Below are 25,451 nucleotides of genomic sequence, written 5' to 3'. Positions count from 1 at the left end.
TATCGAATGACTCCTAATAGCTTTTTGTTCAATTATTATAATGAGAGTTGAGACTGAGAGGAAAGTAGAACCTTTAGGTAAATAGATTTACGAGGTTTACTCAAAATAGAGGTTTTTGTTTTGGTCTCATTGTCCCTTGGCATACTTTGATACTGATGAGTTCTCATGCTTTCCGACAGTGGTTGTGCTGTGGCTTCACGATTCTATTTCAATGATACAAGCAAGGAGGAAAAATTTCCTAAATTCAAAAACTCATGGTATGTCACGACTTATCCTATTCGTAATTCTGACGTAGATTATATTTGTAATCACTATGAAGGGTTTGACATTTTACTGCATTGAAAGATTTAGCGTAACATGTGATCTCATAAATGTTTTTCCCAGGTTTTCTCATGATAACATAGTTACCTGTTCTCGTGATGGAAGTGCCATTATTTGGATTCCAAGGTCACGTAAATCACATGTGAGTCATGATTGGAATACTAAGTTTTGTAAGTGATAATGTGATATAATGTAACCTCATAGAGGGTATGCTTTCTTGTGTTAGGGAAGAGCTGGGCGTTGGACTCGGGCATATCATCTCAAGGTTCCTCCTCCGCCCATGCCTCCACAGCCTCCACGAGGAGGCCCAAGACAAAGAGTTCTTCCAACACCTCGTGGTGTTAATATGATTGTTTGGAGCTTAGATAATCGATTTGTCCTTGCTGCTATTATGGGTAAGTTGATTTGAAAATTTTTTGTTAATATCTTGTGTGGTGCTATCCTTTTAATATTATAAATTCTATGCAGCTGTTTAGATCTAGCTCTTTACTTTCGTAAAGGAAAAATTGATAACCAAAAAATTATGGAACTATACTCTATATATTATTCAAAAAATCACTTTAACTCAAAAAGAACACATAAAGTTCCAAAAATATATCATCATCATCATCATCCTAATGAGACTCGCCTAAAGGCCGGGTTTGGGGAGAGTGAGAAAGAATGTATACCAATACCCTTATCACGAGGAGGTTGCGATCGAAGAGAGCCCTTCAACTCGAGTATTGCCTGCCGTATGAGGTCCTTCAAAAAACAGAATACGCAAAAACATACGAGCACATCATTTAGGAAAACAAAAATAACTAGACTACAAGCAGACAAAAACGACTAAGACAACATTAGAAAAAAGGGCCGCAAAAGAACTAATGAGACTTACGTACATGGATCCAATATCTCCGTTTACTCCTATCCCAACTCAAGTCCTCTGAGAGGTGCAAATCACCCAAGTTCTTCCTAATTTGTTCCCCCCACGTTTTCTTAGGTCTTACTTGACCTCTTTTACTATCGATTGTGATGCTCTCCACTCTTCTCATGGGTGCATCGCTAGCTATTTTTCGTACATGACCAAACCACCTCAATATACTTCAACGCTACTTTGTAGAAATCGGAGCAATTCCTAGCCTCACTTTAATAACCTTCTTTCTGATCCTATCCATCATGGTGTAGTCGCACATCCATCTCAGCATAAGCATCTTTGTGACTTCCATCTTTCTCCCATGTTTTCTTAATAGGCCAAACTTTCATCCCATATAACAAGGTGGGCCTTACTGCTACCCGATAGAATTTACCTTTTAGTTTAGGCGGAAACTTATCACACAACATCCCAGTAGCTGCTCTCCATTTAAGTCAACTAGCTTGTACTCGATGTATTACATCTTCATCTATCTCCCCATCACTTTGGATGATTGAACCTAAATACTTAAACTTGGTCGAACTATCAACCTCATTTCCTCCCACTGTCATCCGTATATCTCCCATTCTTTCCTTCCCACTAAAATTCCATCTTAGGTACTCTATTTTGGTGCGACTTATGCACAATCCTTTTCCTCCACTAGCTACTCTCCACTCTTCTAATTACGCATTGACTTATTCTCTAGATTCTGCTACGAGCACAGTGTAAATCTTTTGGTTTTTAAAAACTGGAATAAGTGTGCCATCCCTCCATTTGTTCTACATCTTATCTGTCTTAAGGATAACATTGAAGCATAGTGTAAATCAAGGCCACATCGCATCGCGTCAGTTGCGTTGTAAAGGTTTTTAAAAACAACGAACCGAAATTTCCCGCGTTGTAAAGGGGTAAAAAACCGCGTTTTGACCGTAACAAGGAATCTTTTGGTTTTTACCGATATTTAGGCGTTATGATAAATGCATCACTTCTGTTACACCATTTCGTTAACGCAATCACCATTGTTACCGCATTTTTACTCAATGCATTAAAGAGGTAAATCAACCAATGAATCCCTTCGTCATCTCAATAGGTATATTATAAGGCTTACTGCCTTCTTCTCCACATTTTCCCTAGTGCTTGTCTCACCTCTTCTCTTGTAATGTCCTTAAATTTCTCAACTTCATGTTGTCCTTGAGGGATGTGAGTCACACTTTCAACCTCCGCTATTCCCCTATTCTCGTTGAAAAGTTGACAGAAATAGTCTCGCCACCTCTTCTTAATGTCTTCCTGGTTTAACAAAAATCTGCCATCTACATCTTTAATGTACTTCACTGACTTGAGGTCTCACCTCTTCTTAGCTCGAGCCTTGGTGATCTTAAATAAATAGGCTTCACCCTCTTTAGTGACTCACGTATTGAAATCGTCATAAGCTAAGGTCTTTACCTCTATACTGCTTTCTTTGTCGCTAGTCTGCCCTTTATGTAACTCCCTCTCTTGTTAATGCGGTCTATTTTTTTGTGCAGTTCATAAGCTTCTTAAAACTCTTAAGCTTTTCCTTAATTTTGATCTGCACTTCGTCATTCCTTACCACGTATCCTTATATGCATTTGGCTTCCCCTTCGACTCCCTAAAGGTCTCTACCGCAACCAATCTGATGTTTTGCGCCAAACTATCCCACATTTGGTTAGCATCTTCCGACTGGTTAACAAACCCCATCGAGCTAATCCTATGTTCGAATGTTGTGCGCTCTTCATGTCTTAGGTTACCTTATAAAATTAGTTTCCTCAAAGCTCTCATCCTTTCAACAACTCTTTTCCGCGTTCTTATAACAGTGGAGCGAATCCAGCTTCGCTCCCGGAACAACCTTACAATCCATACACATGGCATGATCCCCTCTTTAGACTAACACATAATCAAGTGGGTTGCACACCCACCATTCTGAATTAATATAAGTTATGTATTTATTAAAAGAATTAATATAATTTATGGTACGATGATTTTTTACAAAACGGAAGTCGCGATTTCGAGAATCCACTCGAAAGAAGTATTTATTTTTGAGAGTTATCCCATTAGGGTAATCGCGACGTCCGTTTTTTGAAAAAATATTGTTATTATGGGTAAAAATGATAAATATCTTTTTGGGTTTACGTGTCGGAAAATAAGAGATTAAGTACTTGTTTCGACTGGATTTCCGAAAGACTTACCCCATTAGGGTAATGGTGACGTTCGTCTTTTGAAAAATATCGTTATGATGGGTAAAAATGACGTCAAATATTTTTTTTGGTTTACGTGTCGGGAAATAGGCGAATAAGTACTTGTTTCAATCGAATTTCCGGAAGACTTACCCCATAAGGGTAATCGCAACGTTCGTTTTTTGAAAATTCATCGTTATGAGGGATAAAAATGACGTTAAATATCTTTTTCGGTTTACGTGTCAGGAAATAGGCGAAATAAGTACTTGTTTTGACCAGATTTCGAAAAGAGTTGTCCATAAGGGTAATCTCGACATCCGTTTTTTGAAAAATCATCATTATGATGGGTTAAAATGTTGTTAAATATCTTTTTCGGTTTACGTATTAGGAAATAGGCAAATAAGTACTTGTTTTGACCAGATTTCCGAAAGAGTTACCCCATAAGGATAATTGCGATGTTCATTTTTTTTAAAAATATCGTTATGATGGGTAAAAACGACGTTAAAGTGCTAAAACACAAGAATATAATTGTTGTAATTAGAAAGTCAAAGGTGATTAGGGGTGGTCAACAAAAGTCAAAGGTGATTAGTAATGGTTAAACGGTCATTTAGGTTGGTCAAAGGTCATATGGGTTGGTCAACGGTCATTTGACTTGAATGGTGTACACTTTGATACTTTCGAGGCTGTAATTCGCAAAAAAAAAAAAAAAAAAAAAAACCTATCAAGGCTGTAATTTGCAAAAGCCCTAAACTTGAAGGCTGTAATTGGCAATTAATTCTTATAAAACTGCACCTATATATGAATAAATCACACTATCACCCAATGTTACACGATATGAAATTTGATTCGATACGAGAACAAAACGAGTAATAAGAAACGTCAAATTAGTTTCTTGAAAACTTAGAAAATGAAATATGATCCATTAGAATAAAAAATAGGGCCATGATGCTGTCCAAATCCATTGATTAAGTAGGAAATCTAACTATAAGCTAAGACACATTTTTCCATCATGATACAAATGAGAAACTAGAAACACTAATTGAGTGGTCGAATTGCTCTTTTGTATCGTTTCAATATGAATGTTTTGGAATGCAGTATGGTGCAAAGTTAAGTGTTTTCCTTTGATGATGATTGTCAATGAATTATGTTATCTTACCACTAAACATAAGGACAATAACAAACTCCATTTTACTAAATTGAAAAGTAAGAGCATGTAATCGTCAAAATCATGAATTACTTTATGTTCCACATATTATAATTTAGAAAAATGTTTAAATCATTAAATCCACTTAACCCTCACTAACCCAAAAATTGTCAAAGAAACTAACCAAAATCTATGGCTATGTAGTGATGAGTCATCAGCTACCCATTGCTGATTCGGCAAAGGCGCTAGTAGGCGCCAAATTTGTCTTTGCATTAATGAATCATCAGTTTAAATTAGTGCCTAATAGGAACACTCTCTTCCGACTTGGAGTTCCTTACAGTTGACTACTCATTATTTAGTTACAAAACTAGAAGCTTATAATGATATTCTGGCTTTACAACAATTAACTTTTTTTGGGACTAAGCACCGTACATGATCATAGCAACTAAAATATCAAAGGTATCTTAGATCACAATCTATTACCTCAATACTATTTAGTGGCTCCCACTTAGGGTGTGGTTTGGGAGGGTCGAATGTATGCGAATTTACCTTTGCTATGGTAAAACTAACAAAGAGGTTGTTTCCTATTGACTCTTGGCAAACGTCATGTGCAACTTCAGATAAATAAGAAGTGCACATGATTTGATGAATCATTTACTTTAGTCCATTATAATCCGAAACCAAAGAACTATAAATCTTTGGCCCCATCGAAATAATGGGCATAATTAGATATTTTCCTTGAATGCATTTTTATATATCTTTTGCTTCATATTGTCATACAAGAGATTATATTGTTCTAGATTGATAAAAAATTGGCTCTTTAAATCATATGACAAGAAAACAGTGAAATCAAAATGAACAATAGAGTTATATAAACTTGTGTAATGCTTGTTAATACTTGTTATACTTGTATGGATGAACTCGATTAAAGGCTATCAATAACCACATGAGTTTATGAGCGATGAAGCACCACAATATCTCTATTTTTAAACCATGCATGCAGTGAACCATAATAGCATAACCTTGGAAATTAATTTGTCGAAAATATGATATACAACCAAGGTGTGAATACATTTTTCATAAAGCAATACTTCAAACCCTTAGGTACCTTTAGTTCTGTTAAAATTATCTTTGCTAGACAATCATTGACCTCATCTTGCTTTAGTTCAAAGAAGGTGATCAATGGTGTGTCTATGTGGAAAAAGATGACTAGCGGTCTACCTCATAAGAATATATGTTTAGATGCTAGAATGTATGGCACTGTTCACCAATGTGTATAACTTAAAGACCCACCGATTTCATTTGTACATCGACGAAGCTTTGTTTATTTTGCTTGTTTTTTCTGGCTTTCAACTACGACTTGTTGTTCTCACCTATTCTGTGCACATTTTGTTTGCATGGAGTTAGACCTTTTCATTGCTCATGAATGATACGATGCACTCTTATCTTCATGCATCGATTGCAACACTTTGGGAACCGGTCCTTAAATACTCTACAATTCTACATACAAACACATCTTGTTGGAATTTGTAGTATTAGTTAAAACCCCCTTTAGTTTTCAATGATAAGTCTAAAAAAACTTGATGCAAGACATAAAATTGACCAAGCTTAACTATAAAGTCAATATAAGAGTACCATGTACAACGAATGAATGGTAGATGGCCAAGATTACTCATAGGTTGACTTAGGAAATATATTGGTCATTTTTATATAATAGAGAAATAAGGTGTTACGACTCGTTGGATGAACGGAGTTGCTAGTATTATAGTTAAGTCGTCAATGAGTCAATCTAAGTGTAAAAGAGAGCATCTTAAGGGAGGGTCAATGCAAGTCATCACTTGTGTGTGATGATTTAACTAGTTTTCGCTAATTTTTTTAATCATATTCTCTTAGACAGTAGGATTTTAATTTGTTTTGGATTTGTGTTAAAAAACTGCACATGGTGATAAGTTAATTGTAAAACAATTACGTAGAGGTTAATCAGTGACAATCAAGCAAGTGGTTTTATTGTACAATTCATTCAAAAAGAAAAGTGAGAACAACTTTTGATTAGAAGTTCTCAAAAGAAATACATTCTCAAGTTTAGAAATACTTTTACGTCCTCAAACACAAGTGAAATTTTAGAGCCTTGGAAACTCAAACGATTCACAGTCTATTGAGAGTAGTTCAAACATCTTTAATATGAGAACATTGTGGAACTAAAAGTTTTAGTGCTTGCACACCTGGTAAATGTTTCATCATGATCTCTCAAAGTTAATTCTCTTGTTCGTGAGTCTCAAAGTTAATTCTCTTGTTCGTGAGTTTGTTGTATCTTGTTCAAGGTTCACTGTCAAGTTCGTCCTTTTCATTGAAGATTGCTCATTGTAGGTTTTCAATGCTTGAATAATTTGTGCTCAATTTTGGTTTTAAGTATTCTAAGGTCACTTATAAGACCAACAATCTTTCTCATAATCAATGGTAAGTCTCATGGAGATGTCATCGTACTTTGTCAAGCTAGACAAGTTTAAGGAGTAGACTTCAGATGATAACAAAAGAAATTGTTTTTTCTCGTAACCATGTTTAGGTGGCCAACATCATTATTTCTCAAAATTTATCAAAATATCTCAAACTTAATCCCACATCCAAACAACTACAATTTTTAGGGTTCATTTTTTTGTATCTCCTATTATCTAACCAAAAAAATGGGTGCCAAATTGAGCAAAGGGTCCAATGATGCAAATTACATGAAAATGATGAAAGCACAAACACGTAAATGAATAATGATGAACTTTGCTCTTATTTACAAGCTTGTCAACTTGATCCTTATGTTCAAGCCTTCAAGGCTTCTAGTCTCACCTCCATGAACGCAATACTCACATCATTATTACTCTTACTAATGATATTCAATCTTCATCTCTTGAATGTTTTGCACTTAGTTTTTAGAGGTGCACCGAGGCGCAAAAGGCCTTTTTTCTAAGGCATATGGCGAAGGCGCATAATTTCGATTAAAGGCTCCAAAATCAATTTTTGACGCGTATTTAATACTTAAAACAACATAAAATTCATATTTTTACAACATGCAAGTCAGTTAAGCGCTATTTTAGCACATGAAGTCATAAGATAACATAGTTCTGAGCTGATCATATTTTTTTGCAGGATTCAAAAGGTATGAAGATGCAACATAAGTTGTAAATCATTATAAATTGATGTTAAGACAAGCACAAGCAAAATTAAATGATAGCAAAACTAAAAAATATATATGCTGAGACTCAATCACTATAATAAAATGGGCAGAAAAATTAAGTAATCAAATTTAATTACACATCAAATACCCCATATTTGTAAACAAATTAGAGACTCAATAAATCATTGTAATAAAAGATTGGAATAGAAGTATAAAAAGGAAAAATGTAATTAAGAGAAAATAAAAAAGATAAAGAAAAATCTAAGCATTATAAAATAAAATCTCACAAAGAAGAAACAAGAGAAAAGAAAGAAAACAGAAAGAAAGAGAGAAGTGATCGAAATTAGAAAGAAAAAAGAAGAATAGAGAGAATATAGAACGAAGAGATTAAGGAAGAAGAAGAATACCGGTCAAGAATGGGGGCGCACTTGTGATAGAGAAGAATAATGCTCCTGTCGTTATCTTCATCTACTTTGGCTAGGGCAATAAAGGGGCTTTTTACTCTTTTAAATTCAAATAAACAGCTATTTCTTTAAGGTTAATCTAGTAATCACGCAAAAGTAAGTATTTTGGTACTTGAAACTTAAACAAAAATTAAATAGAAGACTGTAACATACAGAGGTGCACGAGGCACGCGTCTTTCCCTCGCCTAGCGTACTGCTGCCCCTTGAGTCTCTGAAGCGTGTTTTTGGTTGACTTGGTGCGCCTCATGCCTAGCCGATTCTCGGGCACATATTTTAAACCAAATTTTTGCACAAGTTATTACGATCAATTGATTTGCTACAGTTGCTTGTTAGAATTGATTAGAATGCGATAAAGACATTTGAAGTACTCAGTAAAAAGATAATTTTTATCCCTACATATAGAAGACATTCAATATCCTTTTATCAACAATTTATGAATCGTTTATGTTTGAGAGGATGGGTTATGGTGGTGGTAATGGAAAACAGTATAAGCGGTGGTGTGTCTTGGTGTGGTAGAGTTGGGCTGGGTGGGGAGTTGCCGAGGTGTGGACATGTGGATAGTAATGGAGTTGACGATAATGGACAATAAGGAGGAAAGGCTCTATCTTTTTTATTTTCTTCTCTTTATATAATTTTTTTCTTCTCTTTTTTTAATTTAAAAGTTTTTTCTTTTTGGTTAAGAGAATAACTTGAAGTTATGGTTACCAAGATGGCTATGTCCTTTAAAAGAGGACATAAATCAAATGTGGGAGCATGGTGTCAAAACTCGACCGAGTTTACTTGGTTTTTCAAGAAATCGATTCGAGAATTCATGATGTGTAGCGGTGGTTAGAAAAATAGCGCATCAAAACGTTTATCGACCGACCGTTCCACATCGAATCTAAACCCTTTTCACAAGCGAGTTTGACACTTTCTTGGTAGGTTCGATATTCTATTAGCGGATGTGGTGTTTATATGGGAAAACACCTCTTTCCTCACCAATTGAGAAGATAAATTACAAAATGAAAATGAAAAGAGATGCAACAAAAACTTACATAACAATTTGAATGATGAAATATTGAAAAACACTTGAAGACTTGTCTATGGAAGCTTGATTTGGATTGGAAAAGGAGAAATATAAAGCTTTTACTGTATGGAAAAGTATGAAAGAGTTTTGAAAATAGGGATGAAAGAATGACCATACATTGTAAGTTTTGAATTAAAGGGGTTATACTTTATTTTTTATTAATTATTAATATGGTTTATCTATGTCAGAAGTGCCATGTGCTTGTAAGGTGAGGTAGAAATATTAGGACTATGAGAATTTCATCTTCTATGATACATACAGTACTTCACAATAAGGTTTAGTTGAAACATTATTTAATGTATACTATTTTTAATATTTTAAGTTTCAATAAATTTTTTGAATATTACATCCTTCCTATATATACATACAGTACATACATTATGCCTTTTTTCCACATTTCATCTTCTAAGGTTTGAGAAATTCAACTTGATTGGATGTGTGGGGATATTAAGCAATATTACCACGTGAATTGTATGATTCACTAGCGCTAAATTCACTTTGTTGGGACATTGATGTAGTTGCACGAGAAGGAAAAAAATCTAAGTTGAGAAAGTTCTCAAATACTCCAAATGGGGGAGGATTGTTGGAAATTTAGAGCAGTAGTTATAACTCCATTCAACTTCCAATGATAAGAAAGTCTAAAAAAATTAATGCAAGACATCAAATTGACCAAGTTTAAGATTTAATTCGATAAAAAAGTATCAAGTAAAACCAATGATTTATCAATAGAAAAGACGACTCTTAGTTTGACTTGTGATACATGAGGTGTGACAAGTCGTCAATAACATAACTGAAAGATCATCGACGAGTTGTTAGTTTGAGTGCAAAGGAGAGGTCATTGTGACAGAAACACGCGTTGTCGGTCTTGGGTGACAACTCGACAATCAGGTTGTTGAGCGATTTTCGTCAGTTTGACATGTGTCAATAAACTGCACATGGTGGGAAGTTATTTGTACAACAATCAACTTGGAGGTTAATTCATCGACCATTAAGCAATTGGGTTTAGTTTACAATTTTTTTCTTTAGAAAAAAATAAGAACAACTTCTAATTAGATTTTCTCAATAGAGCTACATTCACAAGTTCAAAATTTTTTCTCTTAGCTTTTTGAATATGAGAGTTTTCTAGAGCCTTGTTCACAAACATCTATTGGAAACAATTTCTTTATTATTCCAAAGGCAAGATTGCGTTCATTTGAAACCCAAACTACACCGAAGCCGGAGCCACTTAATGCAAAGGGGTAATGGAATGTTGATAGGAATTATTGATGTATAGTTAAATGATCAATGGAATGTATCCTTTAGCAATATTATCTTTTGAAAATGTAAATTGACACTTGTTTTGAAGCAAGAAATTTTTTAAGATAACATTCATATTGGAAAGGGAGCATCAATGGAGTTGGCAAAAGTTGACAAGACTTGAAATATGTGGCTTAGTGTTGAGCTACTTTGACATGGCTATTTAAGCGGGTGTATACAAGTTTATCCTTTTTAAGAATGTTGTGATTTTCAACAAGAAAGTTTATCCTTTTGGTGGTATTTGAAGATGCCATTGAAAGTTGCTCTTTTATTTGCGAATTTTACTTTGTGCTTTCACCTTCCAATGTCTGGGTCTTGAAAAATATGATGAAACTGGTTTTGTTATTTGACCTTGTGCTTTTTATTGTGTCTGCCTTTTTCTTAGGACAGATTGCAGAATATGCGTCTGGAATGCAGCTGATGGTAGCTTGGTTCATTCTTTGATGGGTCATACTGAGTCTGTAAGTAATGTTCCTTCTAATGTCATTGTGTAAACGGTCAAAATGGAGTAGACTTTTTGATATCTATTTTTTTGAGATAAAGTTTCATGTACAACTTACATGTAATCTTTTGTGTGTCACATTGTGTTAAGATATGGTTTTAGACTCTTACCTCTATTTTCTGTTCATTGTCATTCCTTGTTTATAAACGCTCTTTCTTAGATAAACCCATACCCTAAAACTAATATAAAGGGCTTGCGAATTGTGATATACTCTTGGTTTTCCTATCAATCTGCTTGATTCTAATGACTCTCACTTGAATGTCAACTGTTTTGTTGGGGGCTGCTTGTTTAACAAGCAAGCTAGAAGGAAGCTAGAAAAGTATGTCAATAGCTTTCGTACTCACCTAGTGCAACACTATTTAGATACAACCTTTTTTTTTCAATACTGTTCTGAATGCCTGAGACACAAAGCTCACAGAATAATGGCCTGTGGCAGCTTGAAACGAAAAGTGCATGTCTGTTTGAAATCTTACGAAACTATCAGGTCTCTTTTATGTATGATAAGTTTATGAGTCATAAACAAATTCATAACATACCATCTTCTCAGCGAGATTGGTTTTGAGGTCATATTTGAAATTGTTGAGGATAACTTGAGTTATAAGTTTTTTGAACTACCCCCCTCCTATCAGCATTTTCAAAGAACACCATGAAATTGGAATTTTTTTTCGTGGTGGCATCAGCATAACATGAATGTATGAAGTCATGTAGGTCATTTTGACACTTCTACCCCATAATCCTATGGCATGACCAGACCCTGTGCAAGGCACTTGAGAATAAGAGAAGCACTAGGAGGGTCGGAGCATTATGTGCCCATCATTTATGTAACAGATCACTAATTTTATAGCATTATTCATTGACACTCACAAAAAGATTCTGTTCCTATTAATGCGTTTGATCGCAAAATACTGATGCAAGGATGAGTCTGCAAATCTTGACAACATGAAGGTGTTTACCTTACGGTTGCCATTGGTTGTCTTTTAAAACATTGTTAGTAATGGTATATTTCTGTTGTATAATCACAATTTACCTTCAAAATAGTGTGTCTACGTTTTTTCATTGGCTGATGCTATGATTGTGTAACATGAAGTTCTACTTTTGCTTTCTTTCTCTGTAGACATATGTCCTGGATGTTCACCCTTTTAATGCTCGCATAGCTATGAGTGCTGGATATGATGGGAAGACCATAGTTTGGGATGTAAGTTATCAGCTTATTGGTCTATTTATATATATATATATATATATATATATATATATATATATATATATATAATATATATATATATATATATATTGCAGTTGTGCACAAGGTCTTATATAGCTGTATGTAATGTTATGTTGCAGATATGGGAAGGAAAGCCTATTCGCACTTATGAAACTGGACGCTTCAAACTGGTTGATGGAAAGTTCTCACCGTAAGTCGTGGTGTTATCTTACATTTGTTTGCTTGTACTTGTTTCATTCATATTTTTTCTTGTGTTGTTGTCTTGGACTGCAAAACTACACTTAATTTGCAGTTGCTCTTTTAATTGCCTACGGAAACGCATACTCTCAAATATTTTGTATTTTTTTCATCTCTTTCTCTGTCTTGTCTCATGAAATAGGGATGGGACGTCAATTATACTTTCAGATGATGTTGGTCAACTTTATATCTTGAGCACTGGCCAAGGTGAATCCCAGAAGGATGCAGAGTATGATCAGGTACTAAAAAGGGTTGATGATTTTAATTTTAATGTTTTTTCTTTTGAGACACTTATTGTTTCTCTGCTACAAATTTTGCAGTTCTTTCTCGGGGATTATCGCCCACTTATCAGGGATACACATGGAAATGTTGTTGATCAGGTTAGGATTGTACTATTCTTGCGCTTTTGTATGTTGATGTTGTAGCTCTAATATTTTAAGTCAAATTAAGTGAATACTGCTTTGTGCTTTTTCTATACTGGCACTGTGTTTATTAGTATCCAATTTGTCCATTTTTGCTATTTCTAAATGTTTAAATTATTCGGTTACCTGGGTGCAGGAAACTCAGCTTCCTCCTTACCGAAGAAATATGCAAGATCTTCTTTGTGATTCAAGTTGGTCTTTTCTAGTCAATCTATGTGAAATGGTTATTTTATTGATGCTATCACATTTATTAAAATTATTTAATTTTGGTTGTTTATCTTATATGCTAGGCATGATTCCATACCCAGAACCCTACCAGAGCATGTATCAAAAAAGACGTCTTGGAATTCTGGGCATCGAGTGGCGTCCTTTTTTACTCAGGTGTGCTGTGGGTCCAGACTTCAATTCTGACCAAGACCAAATTCTCCCCCTGCCAGACTTGGATATGCTTATTGATCCAATGCCAGAGTTTATGGATGTCATGGAGTGGGAACCAGAAGTAATCAGTGACGATACAGATTCTGAGTTCAATGTAACGGATTCCTATGGTGATGATGGAGAACATAATGGCTCAATATCTTCAGGAGATTCAGAAAGCAGTGAAGAAGACAATGAAGCTGAATGTAGTCACAGAGATAGTGTTCGCAAATCGAAAAGGAGAAAGAAAAAGAGAGAAGTACTTTTTCTTATATTTGGTCATACACTTGTGCTAATGACATAGAAGTACTTGTTTTCTTGTATATCTGCTACTTCTTTTCATGTTTGTAAATTTGTATGTCTTGCAGACGGAGATAACTACTTCTTCAGGGAGGCGTGTCAAGAAAAGAAATTTGGATGAATGTGATGGTAATTCTCATAACATAGAACAGCACAGAAGATCAAGAAATGGGCAAAAACGGTCCAAAAAGAAGTCTGTTAAGGCTTCAAGACCTCAGAGAAGAGCTGCTCGTAATGCTCTTACCTTGTTTTCTAAAATCAAAGGTAGTACTTCAGATCAAGATGAGTATTGTTCGGAAGGTGAGTCATCAGTAAGTGAGTCTGCGCTTGAAGATTCTAATTTTGAAGGTGAAGAATCTGATATGCTTAGTGTAGAAGAGCGAGGAAAGAATCTAAAGGGAAAAGAAGTAATTATCGACAATTCTGAGGATACACCTAAATCTAAAGTGTTTACTGATTCTTATGAGAATTCTTTGAACACAAATAGACTAGTTTTGAAGCTTCCAGTCCGTGACTCCGATAGAGCTCTATTTTCACGTAACTCCTTCCCAACCTCTGGAAATTTGACAGATTTGGCAGGTTCTTCTTCTTCAGCTTCTGGTGGCTCAATAGAAGTTGACAGAAATGTTTCAGCCCTGAGTACAGGATTTGATAGACTTGGTTGGCCTGGTGGATATGGTAACTATGCTATGAAATGGGGAGGGGTCAAGGCTCGTCTTAAACGGGTCAAATTGAGTGCAGCTCCTCCGTTGAAAGCTTCTGGGTCCTGCTCTTTCAGTGATAATCAGAATGAAACTGATGATAAACGTGTTGCAGAAGATGGTTGTGGTAAGTTGCAGGAAATTACTGACTGTAAATGTGAGCGTTTAGAAAACCCAAATGGATTAACGAATGCAAATAATATAGAGCTGTCTGACATAAATCTATCCCTGGTCTGTGCTCAAGCAACTGCCGATGATAAAACTCTGTGCTCAAGGAGCAGTGATGAAAACAATGTTTTGACGTTGGGTGATGCGATGAAGAAAATTGTGTCAGAACCAAATGATCATTCTGAGAAAACATTACTTCCTGGTGAAGGGAGTGAACGGAATATGTCTTGCATGGAACAGAGATCTGTTGCTGAAGAGCTAGAGGAACACCTTAAACCTGATCTAGATGGTGACACTAATGGAGGAATAGCAAATGCCTGCTCTACAGTATTAGATTCACAGACTTTACATTTAGAGAAGAACGACAGGATGTACAGCGCTGTATATAGAAGATCAAGGTCACTTAAGGCAGCTAGGACATTGGCTGGAAAAGATGCGCATATGGGTGAAAATGCCTCAAGTTCATGCCATCAACATCTGAATGGAAACACAAATATTAATGGTCATATAGTTAATGGATTTATCCAGACCAATTCTGCAGAGCTTAGGGACACAGCTGAAGAGCTGTTTGACCAAAAGAGATCGATGCAGAGGTCAAGGAGGACAGAAAATTCTTCACCAGTTGGCCGACGTACTCGTGAAGAAGGAGGATCTAGTATGACCGTGGGCCTTCGGTCCACAAGGAATAGGAGAATTAATTTTGTTCATGACGCTAGTCCTAGTCCAATGGATAGGAGAAAGTCAAGTCAGTCGCAAAGAAAGTTATCTTGGCTTATGCTTTCTGTGCCAGATTATTCTCGTTATATTCCTCAACATGGAGATGAAGTTGCATATTTGAGACAGGTAATAATAATCGGGTATTTGGATCATCTCAGGTGATTTTGTTGCGCCTACTTGCGCAATTTCTTTAATTTGTTGAGTTCCACCACCCATTCATATTGTCTTGTGTTGGATAAGTGTAAGTATGCCTATTACAAGTTTCAAGAACATAAATTCCCTTTTTATATGACTACCAACACTGTTTATGGAAGGGTAAATATGCCTGATATAATGGGGTTGTTAGTCTTGCTGAAGAATTGTTAAACGACGTATGCAATGTAGGTAAACTTTCCAGGGTAAACGTACTGAAGAATTGGTAAAGAAAGACACAGATTAGGGATGGTTATATGCAAAACTTTCCAGTATAAAATTGTGTAAATTTCCTGTGAAACTGTGTTTGCCAATAATTCTTCTCCATGTTTTGATTGATTTCCTTGCAGGGGCATCAAGAATATATATCATGCAATAGGTCTTCAATCATTGTGAGGGGACCTTGGGAACATTTGAATGGAGAGATCAGAGCTGTGGAGTTCTGCAAAGTCGTAGAGTTAGAGTACTCTATTGTTCCAGGCTCTGGAGACAGCTGCTGTAAAATGATACTCGAATTTATTGACCCGAATTCTAGTGTATTAGGAAAAAGATTTAGGCTGACATTGCCAGAAGTGTCGGATTTTCCAGATTTTGTCATTGAGAGAACAAGGTATGAGGCTGCTCTAGAGAAAACCTGGACAAAGAGAGATAAATGTCAGGTCTGGTGGAAAAATGAAGGCGATGAAGACGGTAGCTGGTGGGAAGGTCGAATTCATGACGTGAAGGCTAAATCTCTCGACTACCCTGATAGTCCGTGGGAAAGATATCGCATCCGGTACAAAAGTGATCCTACTGAAATACATGAACACAGTCCTTGGGAACTTCATAATCCGGATGACCCCCAATGGGAACAATCTCATTTGGATGAACACACCACCAAAAAACTGCTGTCAGCTTTTTATAAGTTGCTTCAATCAGCAAATAAAGCTCAGGTAAACACAATATCAATTGTGCATGCTTTGACTATATCACATTTTATTAGTCTAGAAGCCGGTTGATAAGCTTTTGTGTTTAATTTAGGATATTTACGGGGTCCAGAAACTGCAGCAAGCTTCCGAGAAGTCAAATTTCATTAACAGGTATGTACGCTGATGTTAATTTTCTTTCCAACATGATCTCATTTTCTCGCAGAAGTTTTTTCTTTGGGAGTGTACTTAACTTTCCTTGATTTAATTGAAACTTAACACTTTACCAGTTAAAAAGACTTCACATTACAAAATGCTGCAATAGAACTCGATCTCTTGCCTCAAAAGTATTTTTTCTTACTAAGATGTCAAAGTTCTATATTCACAACGACCATTGATCTTGTCTAAACGCCTAATGGTTTCTTTATCCTCTCCCTAGGGGTGTTCAACGGGTTGGGCTCCCATTTGAGCCCTTATCTGGCCCGTCTTTAGAAGGATTTTTTAAGGACCGGGTCAAAATGGGCTATGCTATAATTAACATGAAGCGGGCGGAAACAGGCCTTTGTAAATAGCATAACTAATGGATAATTTAATTATCATGAGTGATAATCTAATGGGGATTATTAACGTTTCTACAATTTAATTCTCATAAATGATAATTTAATTATTATAAATTGATATAATTTTAAATAATAAAATCGGGCCGGGTTGGGCTGGGCCGGACTTTCCTATAAAGCTCATATTAACTTTAAAGGGCCCTTATCAACCCTGTCCATATTTGCTTAAGCCCGGCCTGGCCCATCCCAAATTTGACCCATTGGACACCCTACCTAACGCCAACTCCAACATCAATTTCTATTTGTCTACTGCAACTACTGAGATAAAGAGTTTTGATGAAATGTTTTGAAAATATATGCAGGTTTGCAGTACCATTATCGCTAGAAGTGATCCTAATGAGACTAGAGAATAGCTACTATCGAAGCTTGGATGCAGTGAAGCACGACATCAAAGTAATGCTATCAAATGCAGAGATTTTCTTTGCAAAGAATGCAGAGGTCTCCAAGAAGATTGCACGACTGTCAGAGTGGTTTGAAAATATGCCATCACCCCTGTAGCATTGATGCGATCTCTCTGAACACAAATTTTGTAGACTTTGATTTTCATTGTAGATAGTTAGCTTATCATAATCGCTAACCAGTGAACCCAGTAAAGCGCTGGGTCCTTTGGAGGGGAATTATTTCTAGCGGGTAGGATTAGGAAAGACGAGACGGGCAGAAAATATCTGTACATAAACCACATATACTCTTTTCTGTCCATGAATCAGGAAAGACAAAATGATTTTTCCGGCCTTTGTTCGTTTCTTGAAGCATGGTCCTATTACTAAATCACCAATCACAAATTCTTAAATGTGACAGTCTCATGGTGAGAATATATCTGTTGAATTATATACATTTAGTTTATTATAGTGATCAATTAGATAAATAAATTAATCATATAGACCAGTGTATCATATGGTGAGATGATCTCATACAAAACAAGCTGATCACTAAATTGTCCTTCACATACTAACCAAATGGGTTCTTTCTTATATGTTTAGACGGATTATCATTTGACAGAAGACCAAAATGTCACTCTTGATAGATTCAATAAACTTTCACTAGCCTATGTCCAACTTTGGCGAACTAGAACTAAACAACATAGATTCAATGAACTTTCACTAGCCGCAACAAAGAATGATCCTAATTGGGAACAATTTCATTTCATCTTCGTTAGAATTTAAAATCTTTCCCTTTGCTCAAACTTGACCGAACTTTGCAAATTTCACCTATAATTCGCAACAGCAACTCAAAATCATGCTGTACTTCTCCATTTCTTGTGTACGCAGATACTACTTGAATTCCAACCAAAAATGTGACGAACACATCTTAGTCATATGGAGTATCTACCATAATAGACATAACAGTACAATAGTTTAGTACCATAGACATGACTGAAAAACAAAACAATTGAAAAACTAGCTACTCCTAGAAAATGCCAGTAAGCATATTGGCAGCAGTAGCAATAGCTGCTCCTGTTATCGCGGATTGCACTATTTGCTCGTGGGTTGTATCATCTGATGTAAGTGCAAGTGTCATGCCTGTCAATGCTCCAGCTACAGCACTGTTCTTCTGCACCAAGGAAGACAAAAAAAAAACAGTTTCAAAACTCTGCAGCTGAAATCAAATCTGCGATAACCAACTATTTCATAGTCGTGCAGTAAGCAATAATCAAATGGCTAATTACTATTACTCATCGCAATCACAAGCTACACACGCAGACGAATAATGCAGATAGAGGTCGGGTCATTGGATTGATTTCGGCTCAGTTCAAAATCAGGAGTTGTGTCCATATTGAATTTTGTATATTTTCAATTCATTGTAAAGTCGGGTCAAGTCGGTTGGTAACCAGGTCAGTCATATATCGGGTTGTCGGATCTGTTTTGAACACCTCTAAATGCAGAACTAGAAAAGCATGTTAGTGAAAAGATATTTTAGATCATAAAACTTGTAGTGAGCATTATATTACAATTGAACTTCCATGAAAGGAAGAGCAAAGGCCGACAATAAGAGAGTCGTATTACCCAATCGTGATAACCACGAGCCTCTTTCAGTCCATAAGTTAGCCCTGAGTACACCCCAGCAGCCAGCCCTGCAAAATCAAGAATTAGCTTGTGAGCTTCCTAAAAGTGCACTTCAATAAAAAAAAGGTTTCTTAAATAAACCATGCCGCAGAGGAAGAGCGATACACTTACCCCATTGGAACGATTCTTTCCCAGTGTTTTTTACCTGGAAACATCAAGAAAAAAGAGTTCATTAGTTATAAGGATTTTCAAGGACAAAAATACATTATGTAAATCAATAAAAAACTTGTGCTTGATGATTGTTCCTCAAGAATTTAAGGGACTCTTATCAAATTAAACATCAAGTGCTCGAGCAGTATATGTCAGATGACAAGATAGTAAGCAAGAATAGAAACTCAAAATAGTATCCCATCATATCTGGACAGGAGTCAGGACAAGTAAACTAAGGGTTCAAACAATTTACCAAGGCTTCAACTGACTTTCTATTGGTAGCCCCTGCACATAAAAACCATAAAATTACAGTTTGTACATTATAATTTCATACCATATGAATGAGATAGAACATATAAATACCTCTAAGATCAGGAAATTTGTGTTGCTTAGCACCATTTGCATCTGTACCGGATGAATCAATCCCCAGCCCTGGTCGCACATAGATCTCGTAGTTGAACACAAATAGAGTACAATATAATCTTTCATTATAAAATGGCACCAAGAAAACTACTCGAGTAGGGCGATCAAGTGCTTACACTTGCAAAACGAATGGCGGATTTAAACCTCTGTAATGTGCAACACAATAAAAATCGCGCCCTAAAACTCCCATCTAGGTATTTGGTCCAGCAAAAATATCAAGAAATCTTTTTCAAATTCTCAGTGTCCTACTTGTACGCCAAACTGAACAGGGACGTGTAGACATTTGCTTAGGGCCCTCAAGACATAGACCCAATAAAGACCGAAACCGACCTTCTATAGAAAGGGCCAGTTCCTTTTATTTTACCTAAGACCCATAAAATGTTAACTAGAATCATATAGTAATTAGTAATCATACATTAGCTTGAAAATTTTCAAGTGTCACAATTAAAAAGTTTTGCCAAATAGAACTCAATAATTGGATAAAGAAAAATAACATAACATTTAATCTTGAGCAATATCTCTACCATTAAAGTATCTTTGACTAGCATTTATTTATAGTTAAATTGAGTAAGTAAGAAAATATCATATACTACATAATATATTGCTGATAATTTTCAATTGTCAAAATTGAGTAAATCTACTGCAAAATATCTCTAGCTTTATTTTTTTAATATCATTTTTTTATATTTATTTTTTTAATATCATTTTTTTATATATATATAGATGTTAAAAAATCGTACATTGCACTGAGTTTCTATACTAGCAATAAGATATTAGACTTTACCTAGTTGCCAAAGATAACCAGCTTAATACCATCACCAAATTTTTAATTTTGCTTGGAAAGCATGCTGCTAACTGAAATATGCTGCTAATTCTATTGAACAATTGGGCGTTTCTTGTAAACAATAATGTATTATTTGAATTTTCCCAAATTCCCATAACACCATTTTACCATAATTGACAGCAAGTACTTCAAAGTAAAAAGAAATCCTTATTTAATAAATAGCAAGAGCTCCAATTGAAATGAGTTATGAAAATTTATACCTTCAACAGAAGTAAAATAAGCTTCACGAGATACAGCCTGTATAGCTCCAATCTATACATGCAACATAATAAGGAAAGGAAGTGAGATGACCGTTGACTACAATACTTCAGAATCAAATATATACTTCTTCAGATCCATTCTAGTTCATTTGATCATTTCCAAAACTATATTTCCTTTGAGAATATTATTGGAACTTAAAAAGAACTAATTAAGAACTACATAGATTTGCATACAATAAACTATAATACTGTTGGGATGGTTTATCCCACACTATATGATATGCAAACTTTATGTCATTATAACCCTTCCTCCCACTGCCATATGGTTTTGTAGTGGTAACTCCTTGGCTTATGAAGTGTGTGCACCTCATGTTTTCCCGATTATATGCTGATATTGTGTCAATATATAAGTTTAACTAAAATTCACATGATATCAAAGCCCTGATGGTTCTATCAAAAATTAAAATGGTAGGTCAAAAAATGACATTCCTACCCTAATTGATTACTCTATATGCGAATTCTCGACGGGGTTTGCATGTGAAGGGTATTGGGATGGTTTATCTTCATTGATGAATATATTAAAGATGGTTTGTACACTTAGTATTGTTGGATAATTTGGAGTATAAATATAAAAGTTTTAAGTATACGGTGTATACTAAAGTATAAAAGTTTAAGTATAATTATTAATTCCATGAAATAGTAAGGCCAAGGAGATTATAAAATATTAATTTTATAATTAAGGACGAGAGGCTAAAAACCCGTGTCCAAAAAGAAATAAGAAAATAGTGCTAAATATTGGAAAGGAATAAAGTGGGCCAAAAATTGGAGCCCAAAAGCTTCAATAGAAGCCACCAGCTGCTAAGGCTTGAAGAAAGCTTCGTGGGCTACTAGAGTTGGCCTAATTAGTGGCTGAGTTGATTTCAACATTAATTTGCGGTTGGGCTTGAATTTTTCCAAATCAATTTGTCATCAATAGCTATTTTCTTGGGCATTAATATTAAACGGCTGAATTTTAGCTTGATTTAATTGAAATATGGTGCTTAATATTAAAAATTATAACCTAAAATTAGTTTCCTATTTTATTTCCTAAAAGACAGGAAGGTGAGGAAATCATGGAATCATGGGTAGTTAATTCTACCATTATATCTCTTACGTGAGAGAATAACAATTAATAAGTGCAATTTCTTAATTTTTTGAAGTTATCGCAATATTATTCAACTCAACCTCTCCAAGTTAAATTCTCTACAAGTTATTAAGCTTGAAGAACAATTCACTTCTTTTCATTCTATCTCTAAAATTGCTCAATATAATCTCAAATACTTCACAAAGTTAAATTACATAGTGCTTATAATTAATTGCAAAACCGTTGTATCTTATTTCAGGTTTAAGCCTAGGCACTAAGTACGCCGAATAACGCTCCGCTTTTAGGAAAACTAGATAGTGCCTCGATTTGATATCAAGTTTCCGTAGACAGTATTGTAAGTATTTTCGATTTAAGGTTATTTATTTATTTTAAGTCAATTTCTATAAATTTATATTAGGTTGCAAAGACTTGTAATCTCACAGTGCTGTTTGTAATCTCTTCAAGTTTTATTCATAATAGAACATTTAACAATAAGTCATCAAAGCCTTTTTTGATTGCCATATGATTTTGTTAGGTATTTCCTTGAAAAGTGTGTAAACCTTGTATTTTACCAGCCCCGATTATGTTGACATTAATAATAAGTGCGACTAAACTTTGACAAATACATTACAACATTAAGCATGCATGGATAATTATGATCTCAACAAATTGAAAAAGAAATTCTAGAAATAATAATTTATGATTGACAGCAATATTATGAACATAAAAAAAAGTTAAAAATTTACCCCAGCAGCTTTGATGAAGCTATGAAGAATACGATTAAGGAGAGGATGACCCAAATCAAAGAAATCTTCCTTCTCGAAGCTTCGAAGTTCATCCATCATTGACCTTTTACTTTTTTCGAACCTGCTGCTGCTACTCATCCCATTAGTAGTCGCTGTTACTGAAACTGTGTTGGTGCTGCTCATCTTAAACCTTAATTCTATGAAATCTTATGAATTACCAAACTGAAACTCTAAAACAATGTGCATGTAGTTTTTAAGTGAGAGAAAGAGACACGTGTAAGTTAGTGAGGAAGTGCAGTAGTCTGTGTCTGTCTCTGCGCCGCCACCTCTTCGCTTTTCTGCCACCTTTCAAATTTACTGTCGTCGCCCGTGCCATTATTTTTTTAGTTGGTCTTCTGAGAGAATAACACAGCTCTTAGCCTCAATTCATTAAATTTTCATTAAATTTTAATGTTCTATTCTTAATATCTATTTACATTATTTTTAATATCTACTTATAATATATTTGATGTCCACAGAAAAATATTCAAAATACCTACTTACAATACTCTTAATGCTTACCGAAAAACTTAGCCTACTAGTCGATCTCCCTGCGTTTTGTGCGACTCAGCCGCGGCTTGGTTGCGAGCGACTCCCCCCTTTATTTTTTTATTTTTATTTTTTGAATAAATTAAGTGAAATTTGATTAGAAATTACCTCAGAAATTGTTTTGGTGTTTTGATTTTCCTAAGCTTTTGATCTATAAATTTTAAGTATGGATTGATTGTTTTTAGAGTGATAAATTGATATTAAAGTGTTTTATAAAAGATTAAGTTTAAGGATATTTTAGTAATTTTATTAAAAAAATATTGCCTATGCAAACTTTAAAAATTGGGTTATTTTTTCAAGTTTGGCTGATATTCATTTGTATTGAATTTCGTTTTTTATTTAAAGTCATTCGTGTCCATGTTCATGTCCGTATCAACTTGGATTGGTATCAAAGAAAAGATAGGGTGATTTTCAATAGTATTATAATAATATGTGATATTTGTCTAGTCGTGAAATTTTAGCGAAAAATTAAATTGTACCGTTAATAATCAAAAAAAATATCTAAATAAGGTTAAAAAATGATGGGTTAAATTTTAAGAAAAAAATGTCTAAATAAAATTAAAAAATAATGAGTTAAATTTTAATATAAAAAAATAATGTAAAATAAGTAGAATAAATAAATTAAGTGTGCTAAAATAATAAAGTTGTCGGTGAGTTAGATTTGGCTTGATTAAACATTGATTAAAATTGAATTCGATTAAGAATGAGGTTGGGTAGTAATCCGTACTGAAAACTTAACTGCATATTGTGAAATAAACAGAATGACAGTGTTAAATCTTCCTGGCTGAGTTTCCCTTTCTCCCTCATTACTTTTTTCCTTCCATTCCTCTCCGTGAAGAAATGCATTTAGAACATCCACTCATTCTACTGGTAAGGAATTCGTAAATTGCATTAAAAAACGGTCAAATAATGATTTTGCTTAATTTTGAATAATCATCGTTTTTTATTGTTATCATCATATTCAGTGTATTCCGCTCATAAGCAGCTATGATCAGGGTCTGAGGAGGAAATAAAGGCGGCAACTCATACCCATAAAAAAGAGTGCGATCGAAGAGTCTCTCGGCTCAAGTAAAATCCATATGGATCCCCAGAAAAAAACTTCAGCAGTCAAAAACATATAAATAAATAAAATACATATAAATAAATAAATAAAATAGGTAAAAGCAAATAAAAGAATGATATGTAAAAGACAAAGGCAAAAACAAGAACACTAATTGGTAAAGCGAAAGAGTATCCGTAGTCTAAGACATGGATAAGGCGCCTCTAACTACCTATATTTCTAGTCAGGTCCTCAGAGAGATATAGGTTATACAAGTCATCCTTTATTTCTTTCCTCCACGTTCTCCTAGATCTTTCTCGACTTTTCTTACCCTCCATTATGATGCTTACGATCTTCTTCGTGAAAACGTCAAAAGTCTTTATCTAATTCTTTACACCAAAGATAATAATCAAAATTTGAACAATACCACAAATAGAATACATTAAGATTTTACAACATGGTGTCGGTAGTGAGTTTAAGATACATGATTTGTGCAAACCAAATATGTAATTTAAGGTTTCTATACAAGTGTTAAAGTGGCAAATTTAGGGTTTGGAGTCCAGGGACACTAATTAATAAACGAAAATTCGGCTTTTAGTTTGTAAAATTAACAATTATTTTACCCTTACTTGTTAAAACTTTAAATACGACATACCGTAAAAGGAAATTGAACAAAATAAATCAACTAACCAAATAAAAAAATGAAACAAAATAAATAAATAAATAAGACAAAATTACTAAAATGAGGGAGTATTTATCATCAGAAGACTTCAGTATTAATTTTACAATTTACTCTTACCAAAAAGTCTACTATAAATTTATTTTTTAAAAAACGCTTATGGGCATATGACCCCATGGGTTCCAACGTACATCCACCAGAGACGTTATTTGATTTGAGGTATGATGTTTTTCGGAGAAACAACTTCCCATTTTTTTCCTTTTTGGGGTTGGCAAAAGATTTAAAATATAAAATTTTAGGTCACCCTTTGAAAATATTTTCCCCAAATTTGGAAGCAATCCACAAAGCTTCAAGTTCTTTTTGTACGGACAAAGTCAGAAGTCAAAAATCTTGCAAATTAATCCCTTTATTTTCTATTTTAATTCATTTTTTTATTCTGTAATATTTCTATTTAGGATAATGTATCTGCCACTTTATCGTTTATCCACACATTTTCTACATTTTTAATCATATCTATTCAAAGAGGTTTAGATACTCTATGAGGTCCAATGAGAATTATTAATAGCAAAAAATAGTAAAGAAAATATCGTACTGTTGATTACAGGGAACAGATCCAACATCTATATCACTTTTTGAGATCCCTTGAGTTGCTATCAAGGGACCT

The 25,451-nt window shown here is 34.6% G+C and overlaps 2 protein-coding genes across 2 annotated transcripts in view; one reads left to right on the top strand and one right to left on the bottom strand.

Moving 5' to 3' along the window:
* Positions 1-17,762, top strand: part of LOC130824160 (uncharacterized) — a 36,382-nt gene extending 18,620 nt beyond the window's left edge. Inside the window, exons 12-25 of the mRNA XM_057689056.1 lie at positions 180-257; positions 385-463; positions 548-716; positions 10,923-10,993; positions 12,149-12,229; positions 12,376-12,446; positions 12,636-12,732; positions 12,814-12,873; positions 13,052-13,106; positions 13,206-13,591; positions 13,701-15,344; positions 15,761-16,342; positions 16,431-16,489; positions 17,235-17,762. Coding sequence (XP_057545039.1) covers positions 180-257; positions 385-463; positions 548-716; positions 10,923-10,993; positions 12,149-12,229; positions 12,376-12,446; positions 12,636-12,732; positions 12,814-12,873; positions 13,052-13,106; positions 13,206-13,591; positions 13,701-15,344; positions 15,761-16,342; positions 16,431-16,489; positions 17,235-17,430 — 3,628 coding nt within the window. The 3' untranslated portion in view covers positions 17,431-17,762. The remainder of the gene's footprint in view (positions 1-179; positions 258-384; positions 464-547; positions 717-10,922; positions 10,994-12,148; positions 12,230-12,375; positions 12,447-12,635; positions 12,733-12,813; positions 12,874-13,051; positions 13,107-13,205; positions 13,592-13,700; positions 15,345-15,760; positions 16,343-16,430; positions 16,490-17,234) is intronic.
* A 478-nt stretch (positions 17,763-18,240) lies between these two features.
* LOC130824170 (outer envelope pore protein 16-2, chloroplastic) lies at positions 18,241-22,859 on the bottom strand. The gene is made up of 7 exons (XM_057689068.1): positions 22,482-22,859; positions 20,613-20,664; positions 19,509-19,577; positions 19,399-19,430; positions 19,107-19,140; positions 18,936-19,003; positions 18,241-18,483 (listed from the first exon to the last, which is right to left on the bottom strand). Exons 1-7 carry the CDS (start codon positions 22,662-22,664, stop codon positions 18,340-18,342), a joined length of 582 nt encoding a protein of 193 aa, XP_057545051.1. The 5' UTR covers positions 22,665-22,859; the 3' UTR covers positions 18,241-18,339.
* Positions 22,860-25,451: the final 2,592 nt, after the last annotated feature.

Source organism: Amaranthus tricolor, chromosome 1, assembly GCF_026212465.1.
Source record: "Amaranthus tricolor cultivar Red isolate AtriRed21 chromosome 1, ASM2621246v1, whole genome shotgun sequence".
NCBI classification, from domain to species: Eukaryota; Viridiplantae; Streptophyta; class Magnoliopsida; order Caryophyllales; family Amaranthaceae; genus Amaranthus; species Amaranthus tricolor.
Note: the sequence above shows the minus strand (reverse complement) of the source record. Positions and strands in the feature narration are given on the sequence as shown.